Source organism: Phalaenopsis equestris, unplaced genomic scaffold, assembly GCF_001263595.1.
Source record: "Phalaenopsis equestris unplaced genomic scaffold, ASM126359v1 Scaffold000002, whole genome shotgun sequence".
Lineage (NCBI taxonomy): Eukaryota > Viridiplantae > Streptophyta > Magnoliopsida > Asparagales > Orchidaceae > Phalaenopsis > Phalaenopsis equestris.
In genome coordinates, this window is record NW_018164444.1 from 15246290 (window position 1) to 15255403 (window position 9114).

Below are 9114 nucleotides of genomic sequence, written 5' to 3' on the forward strand. Positions count from 1 at the left end.
GCGGGCGAGAGAAGCGAATTGGTAATCAAAAAAGAGAACTTTAGCTTCGGAGTGGTGGAGAATAGTGGCGATGGTGCGGGCGTCGTAGCGGGTGTTGATGGTGTTGAGTATGGCTCCGGCCATAGGCACGGCGAAGTGAAGCTCGTACATTGCCGGGATATTGGGAGCGATGACGGAAACCACGTTGTTTTTTGAGACGTGGAGATGAGAACGAAGAACGAGAGCGAGGCGGGTGCAGCGAAGGTGAGTTTCCCGCCAGGTGAAGCGGGTGCGGCCGTATATGATTGACGTCCGGTTAGAATATACGGAAGAAGCGCGGTTGAGGAAGTCGATTGGGCTAAGAGCGGTGTAGTTTGCCGGATTCTTTGGAAGTTCCATTATTATCAAATGATTGAAGGGATTTTTAGGATTGGGAAGAAGAAAGGAGGGATGATGGTGGGCAGGACGACGGTGAAGGGGAGGTGTGGGTATATATAAATTCTAGTCGGTTCTGCAGAAGAGATATTTTCCTCCATGATGGTACAGGGGAAAAATGGTGTAATTTTACAGTAAATTGGGGAGCAGTTTGTTCAGTTTGAACATAGACCATGACCTTTTGATCTCGCGAGTTTCACGCGCATAACAAAGGACTTGTATTTACATAACTCACACCCAAACTTTCCTATTTACATAAATAACATTCAAATCTTTAATATAATGCAAAAAAATAACTCTATTTACTTTTTTAAAGATGAAATATATTTTCTTAAGATTAGATTTAAAACACTAAAGTGTTATGTATATAAAATATGAACTCAAGTGTTATGTATGTGTTAGGTATGACTCATAATACCAGAATTTGGAGTCTATTTGAATGAAGAGACGTCTTTCGGAATTAAAGGGGTGTGTCTCTTGGAATTTAGTGTGTTGAGATCAGCGAGGGCGCAGCAGAAGCATGATGACCCAACCCACATTGGAGCAGGTGAACTCCCAGGTATCTTTTCTCCTAAGGGACTGGATATTCGCTAATGTGGAGATTTGTCATGGTATGGCTCATATACCATATACAGACAGATGATGAAACGAAGCAGAGCGGAGCGGAGCGGAAGAATCTGTCCATGACTCATATATCATATACAGACAGATGATGAAACGAAGCGGAGCGGAGCGGAGCGGAGCGGAAGAATCTGTCCAAATCGAGAAGAATCTGTCCAAATTGGGAAGTTACGTGTGTTGGGGGTGCGGGGGCAAAGCCCCGCGGTATGGTACAGGGGTAATGTTGTAATTATATGTTGTGCCTAGGTTTACTCATGGGGTTATAAATAAGCATGATAGTAACCCCAAGTTGGATCCCTAAATTCTGTAAACCCTTTTCTGATTATTGAAAGGAACTCGCCGCTCTGCTCCCGAGGACTTAGGCATATTTGCCGAACGTCGTTAAATCTCTGTGTTCTTCTGGATTTGTGTTGTTACTGTTTTTCTTCACCCTAATTTTCTCAACAGTATGTAAATATGAAAATTTAGATGTGGGACATGTGATACATAAGTAAATTTCCCTTGAACAAATTTTAAGTTATTTTCATATGCCGAACATTTTTTAAAGTGTAAAACGGTTGGACATTAAGGTCGGTGCGAGGGTATGGGTTAGTCCTGGGAGCGGGAGGGTAATTAAAAGCAGCGGAAGAGGGAGAAGGCGACGGCCGGAAAGAGACGAAACATATGACGTTGTGACCGAAGACTGATGTTGACGAAAAAAAGATGAAAATTACAAGAATCTGCTCCTCAAATTCACTGTAAATTCTTGGTTTGAAGGTGAAGTGTACAGCGAAATTGTGGTCGCACTGCGCTGGAAGTCAAAATAAAGGGTGGAAAAGAATAAACCTGAAATTGCACTCGCGTGCATTTTTCTAATTGGACGCAGAGATTTTTTTTTTTTTTTTTTTTTTATTTTTTAGGGTGTGGGTAGCCGTGTAAACATATTTGTCTAAAGATAGAAAGATTTGATTAGAATTGATATTGTGTTAGTTATTACTGATAAATTGTCAATTGGTTGTTTCTTTACTATTACTAAAATGTCTAAAATATTAAAAATATAATATAAAGTAAATTTATATATTTGTAATACTATATTATTTGATTATTTGCAAGTGATGCATGCCGAAAATTTCACGGCGGTGGATTAATGGATTATCGTCCTAGCGTTGCATGAGAATTCAGCACATACTCTGATAAAAAAAAAGAAAAAAAATCAGTAGTGTCAACAGAAGTTTTAAAGTGAAAATATTTAAAGGGAAAAAACTATACGGTCTGACCTAGTTATAAAAAATTCATTATAAGTTGATGGTTACAAATACTCTTTGTTTCACTGGCAGAAAAAAGTCACAAAGTTTTTTGAATTATAATGTTGATGTGTGAATGAACTTGTTATAAGAAGTGGGCGGCAGACGATGACAAATGTTGGAGGTCGGCAGGTGGCGGTTGACGGTGCTGTGATCGATAACGGTCAACGGTGGTAGATGGTGGTCGAGGGCGGTCGATGGTGAACAACGGTTGTCAGCGATGGTCAACAATGACCGGTAGTAATTGATGGCGGTTGGCAGCGGTCAATGGCGGCGGTCGGCGGGGATCGACAGTGGTCAGACTGTTTTTTGACTTTAGCTTCTTCTTAAAGCTTCAAGTTCTTTCTCAGGTTTCAAGCTCTCACCCCTGATGCTCTATTTATAGTATTATTGGTGTAATTAATACAAAAATATGAACTATTTTGATCGAACGGTCCAGGGTGTTTCCTTCAATCAGGCGGTGTTTGAGTGTCTTAACGATGACGAAATGGAGCAATATTGAGCTAGCTGGATTCATCTTGCTCAGATGCTCGATTCGACTATAAGCTTGCTAGATTCGTCATTTGGTTGACCTTCTAAATATGTTTGAAAAACTTCAAGAGTGGTTTAAGGACTTGATCTTGGCTTGATTTGACTCAGATTAGACTAATTTGATATCGTTGGGTCCTTCTCATCAAGCCTGACAATTTGACTATAAGTTTGTTGAAATTGGAGCTTTGGATGACTCTTAATTGAAATTCGTTCAATAGAACGAAAGCAATGGCCGATGATTAATTTGCGATGAAATTAATTTAAAAGTGATGCATTTCAATTGTATTACACTAGAAATGTTCGTAATCAAACAACCCCTAAATGAAAAGAAATCTATGCCAAAGCAAAGCTGTAAATCTCTTCATGCTGCAATAAAAATAAGAAGTGAATACTAAATTATAAATTATATACTCAATCTACTAATTTGTAAATATCTTGATATGGAATTATCAAAAGATAATCAAATCCACCTTTTGCACGTGTCAAAATTAAATTGAAGTTAACAAATTCAACATCTTCCAGTGACATTTAGCACTCCAATCATGAGCGGGCTCCACAGTGGAGACAGCAGAAGACTGTGTAGGCGGGGAGGAGTTGCGGCCACACACAGCACGCCGAACTGGTGAGCACACAAAAGAGCGAAGCAAGGCAGGTGGGAATGGTGCGTGCCGGAGCAAACAACGCGTTCTTGTGAGCGACGACCTGCATCTCTGTTTGTTGCCCTCCGGCTTATAATGAAACAGTACAGTATGTCTAAATCAGTACGGTTTTAAGAGGCAGGGAAAGAAAATTAGATTATTTGCCTGCGGTTCTTTAAAAGTTTTAATAAAGTATTGATTATTTTTTAATAACTATAATTAAATTTTGGTGCGCAATTGAAGAAGTTAATAATAGAGTTCACAAACGATAATTTTATTATAATTAAGATTAATTTGTATTCTATGATGTTTATATTGGAGATCATAACGGAATCATCACATATTTAACATAAGACAGGAGAGAGAGCGAGGGAAAGATGAGTACACTAGTGAACATTAAAATGAAGGAATTGCGTAACATTTTATTCATGAATTGATTCTCTATTTATAGACAAGGGAGTACAAGAGTTGAAGTAACATTTATGCCCCAATTAAAATAGGGCATGTTATAAGTTATTCTTGTAATTATATCCCTATGAGACTAGAGTCATTCTATGCTTCCGTTGGGTCTTCTTGGCGGACAAGGTGAGACAATTAATATAGCTAGTCGACTTGTTGGATAGAGACCATTGGTCTATTGGTCCGGTTCGCTGGATTTATGATGCTAGTCAGTGAGACTGGTCTGTTCGGTTGATACTAGTCGGTCAGATGTATTGATTTGATCGTCACCCTTCAATTTCCGCCAGGGGAATTCTTGTTGACTAAGTAAAACTAGGTCATCAGATTTATGGCGAGTCATCGTAACGCGACTGGTAGGTTACCCATTGGGCAAGGAGATCCCACTGAAGGTGGTTGAGACTCGCGACCCCATGATGTCTTGAGGGTTATCTCGGCTGTCTCTAGCATCAGGAAGCATCGCTTAGGCGTCTATTGTTTGATCAGTTCAAATGATCTTTGATTAACATAAGTCGGTCGATCCTCTGGGCCGCAGGTTGTTTTAGGGTGGGCCCACCTTAGCTACAACATTCTTTCATAGGTAGTCAGATTGTTTTATGATTCATGCTCACACATTTTGTGTTAGCATAAATATTCAAACTTTGGTTGAATTTAACAAAAAAATATAATATAATAAGTTTTTAAGACGGGAAGTATAATCTTAAGCTTGGATGGAAAAAGTTATGATTATTTTATTTTTGTTCACTAAAATATGGCTTTTCTCCCTGCCAACAACTGTAATCGTTCTCCTTATTACAATTAATTTTGGAGTTATTGATTTGATGAAAAATGAATATAGTATAATTAAATATAATATATTTAAAATATTTTGAAATTGTTTGATTCGTTATAAAACAAGTGCATGAATTTATATTTCTATTTTTGGTCTTAAGAAAAATAAATTTAATATAAAATTAGTTACATTTCAGCTCTCATTGAAAAAAAGATATCCATGTGCAATATATATATATATATCTTTACAGATATCTATAGATATCTTACAGATATCTATAAATATATGAAAATTTTTAGAACTTTTTAATAGTATCTTCAAAATTGTATATAAAAAGATTTATTTCGGATAAGTTAATATTAATGCAATTTTTAATAACGTTTAAAACTTTATGCATCATATAAATAAATGTAAAATTTAGATATTAGCTATGTAAATATAGAAAATTTTAGGAAGATTTAATATTATACATTGAAAATTTGGCAATGGTCATCCCGAGGAGATCGAATAGTCAATAAGAGAAGAGTGCGGCCAAGAAGGGCCCGCTGATATAAGATCATGAGGCTCACTTATCTGACCGAGTGCAGTCATACAAACTGAAGCCAGAAGGTCGAAGTTGATTGAGTCGGGAAAGATAACCAAATGATCTGAATTTGAGTCGTTCGATCTGAGACGATAAAAAGATACATTAAAGTCAACTTGCATGAAGAAGTCGACTCGAGATAATATCTAGTCCCTCGATAACTTTAATTACATCGGGGATGTTCAAAATCTATCTTATATAGGATCAATGTCAACAACTGTGCTAAGTTAACTGATTGAACCGATTCTGCCAAGTAAAAGCCAAATAAGTTTAGTCGACCAAGCCAGAGAGCAACTTAACAATATGTTTATGCCCGTAAAATGCTAAGAATATTATGTACAACCCCATTAATGCAAGGACAGAAATACAACATCATCATATTATACTCTCTCCCCTATAAATATGAAGATCATTTTTTTGAACAGGGAGAGCCAAATTAGCTATAAAATAAGGGAAAGGGCAACATGACGGACACGATTACTATTCATTAATGTTCATTCTCTCACTCACTCTCACTCTCTCTCTCTCACACATACACACTCTCTCTACACTCTATTCCTTGAGGCGTGATTCATGGACAAATCAAAATTTAACATCCCAAAAAGTGCGATAAGCGTGGATTATGCCATAGAAAAGAAGACGAGCATCGCACGGTGAAGAAAGACAAAATATATAAATCAATATGACATGCACCGAAGAGTTTGTAAACCAACAAATCTTGGAATTAAACGATCAAATGTTGGATGTCATATGAGACACTAGTTAAGGGAAGACAGAAGTATCCCTAAGAGGAAGGGTCGACGCCCAATGATTGAAAAGTCCCCTAGGCTCTGAAAAGAGAAGGTGAATCCCAGTACTTTAATAATGTTGAGTCAACACCAGGCAAACGACATCGGTTTTGACATACTGAGGCAGCCTGAAAAAGGTTCAAACTCCTGACAGTAGCTTCTTGCAAGACCAAGACCGATCACACCAATCACATAGCCTCATTTGACTCAATCATGTGTTGTTGAGTATCAAAGATGCGCTAACATGTCATCGCTTCTTTACCACACTGAGGGAATTGACCTTTAAGTGGTTCAATGCATTACCATTTATCAACATGAGTGTTCACATCATTCATTAATTTCAAATAAATGTTTGTGGTTCAGTTTGCTAGCATCCAAATGCTCCATAAAAATTTGTAGGCTCTTCTACAGATTCGACATAAACAAAATGAGAGTCTTCGCTCATTCATCACATGCTTTTCAAATTGAGATGTTGGAAGTGGGACCGGGAGCTCGCTTTAACTTATGTCGCCTTAGCCCAGGGCTAAAGGAAGGACCCTTCTAGTATGCGTTGGGCTTGTAGGGACCGAAGGTTTGTCGGAGTTGTTGGAGCTGGCCAACAACCACATATCGACCAAGTAGCATAACCTCGTTCCCATTTTCTATTGAGCGGAATCCTCCACCTATCGCTCACAGAAGAGGGCACCTTAAGGCGACTGGTGAAGACTGAGGGATGATCCATGTCCTTCTAATCATCTTTATTGCAAAGACACTCGATCACCCTAGGACCATAGGGCGACCAAAAAACATATAACCAAGGGAGAGAGGTTTAATATCTTAAACACCGTGCGGCTCAAAAGCTAGAATGTGTCATCGTTCCAACCCTTATATCTTATTGTCAAGTTTATAAAAACGGTTAAGTAAAATTTTTATAATTATGCATACTAGGTCCAGCTTACACCCGAGAAACTTGGGAAGTTCATGCAAATGATCGACAAAATTTGACCGATGCTTAGGGAACTCAAAAACACCTACCAACTATGATTCCACAAAGCGAAAAAAACTAACAACAATGAATAAACACCAGATTGGTTTTTTTTTCGAAAACTAACAGCGATGAGTAACGTCTGATCGATAAAATTTTCCAATAACTGATAATTACTAATAAATGTTTGGCCAGTAAATCGCACAAGATCAGACCCACAACACTCATGCATTAAAAAAAATCATGTCTCATAGCCCAAAGCGAGTCAAACTTAGGTGGTGATTCTCTGCCTATTAGCTACAAGATCCGCGATGGGTAGCGTATGAATCACCCCAGCTGCAAGTCTCGAAAGTTACCCCACAAAAACTATGGCAAGCTCTGTTTAATATGCCTAGTGTAAGGTGTAGTTCTTCTAAGATGACGTCTTGACCTAGAGAATGAAATATGAGAAATGTAAGGCTTAAGTTGGACGATAAATTATCAAACCGATAAAAGGATTTGACACATTCTCCCTGACATTGCTTGGATGCTAATCGATTTTGACAATAAGGGATGCAAATTAAATATGAAAAGCAATGAGTCTCATCACGCTTAATTTATAAGGACCAAAGGCACAAAAACAAGAGAGTTCAATTAGAGAATCACTGATTAAGAAAAAGTTGAAATATATCTTCTGCAATAAATTCTTTTATTCTTATCGCAACATCACTTTCAAGAATTTTGAGAATCGGGGAACTAAAAAATGTACATAAGAAAGTGTCAGTGTTGATTTTGAGGAGATCTGACGGTCCAGATGAGAAGAGTACAATAAAGGAATGCCCACTGATAAAGGCCATGCGACCCACTTATCCAACCGAGTGTAGTCATCAGAGCTAAAGCCAGCAAGGCCAGAGCTGACCAAGTCATGAATGACACCAAATAATCCAAATTCGAGTTGTTTGTTTAGAAATAAGATAAAGAGACATCCAAACCAACCGATATGAAGAAATCGACTTGAGGTAAGAACCTGTCCCTCGGCATCTCCAATCATAGCACGGATTTCCAGAAGCTCCTCCTTTTATTATTAAGAGCCGAAAACCATATTAACTCAACCGATCGAACAAGTCCTACCAACCCGAAGTCAATCAAGCTCAGCCGACCGACAAGACTGATTATGCCTAGCTGGTTGAACCAGCACTACCACGCTAAAGCCAGTAAGTTCAAAGCCGACCAAGTCACAAAAAATGACCAAATGATCTAAATTTGAGTCGTTATGTGAAATAAGAGATAAAGAGACCTCTAAATTAACTGGCATGAATAACTTTAGGGAAGACCTAACCACTTAGCATCTTCATACCTCTAAATTAACTGGCATGAAGAAGTTAACTTTAGGGAAGACCTAACCACTTAGCATCTTCAATCATATTAGAGATATAAAAAATTTCCCTCATCTATTATTAAGGGTCAACAACCATACTGACTCAACCGACCGAGCTAGTTTTGCCGACCCAAAGCTAATCAAACTCAGCTGAAAAATTAAACAGGCCATGCCAACCTGTAGCCAACCAAGTTCAACCAACTGAGCCATATAACAACTGTTATAGGCCCATACTTGCAGAACACCAAGAATACTTTGTATAAATCCCATTAAAGCAGAGACAAAAATGTTACATGATTACTGTTCATTCTTTTATATGTTACCAGAGTAGCCAAATAGGATGGAAAGGTCAATATGATTACATGATTGTTATTCATTCTTTATATGTCTCTCTTTCTCTCTCTCCCTCACCCTCCCAATCCCCGCCCACCTGCTTTCCTTTTTATGCTATATTCATTGAGGTGTGATTCACATACAAATCATGATTCAACACATACATACCCCTCAATTGTTAAGTATTTACATATAAAACAAATACTCTTCAATTTCTATATATATATTATGTTATCTATTTATGAAAAATGTATATTTCATTTTTTTAGTAGTTGAATAATGACATTTTAGATGTGATGTAGAAGATTTGGGAGCATAATGATAAAAAAGTAAAGTTTTGATGTTAGATATATAAATACATAGGAATTGGATGA

At 37.7% G+C, this 9114-nt stretch overlaps 1 protein-coding gene across 1 annotated transcript in view; it reads right to left on the minus strand.

The window, feature by feature from the left end:
* The window catches only part of LOC110035006 (benzoate--CoA ligase, peroxisomal-like), a 1974-nt gene extending 1544 nt beyond the window's left edge, over positions 1-430 (minus strand). Inside the window, 1 exon segment of the mRNA XM_020739247.1 lies at positions 3-430. Within this exon segment, the coding sequence (XP_020594906.1) occupies positions 3-378 (376 nt within the window). The 5' untranslated portion in view covers positions 379-430.
* Positions 431-9114: the final 8684 nt, after the last annotated feature.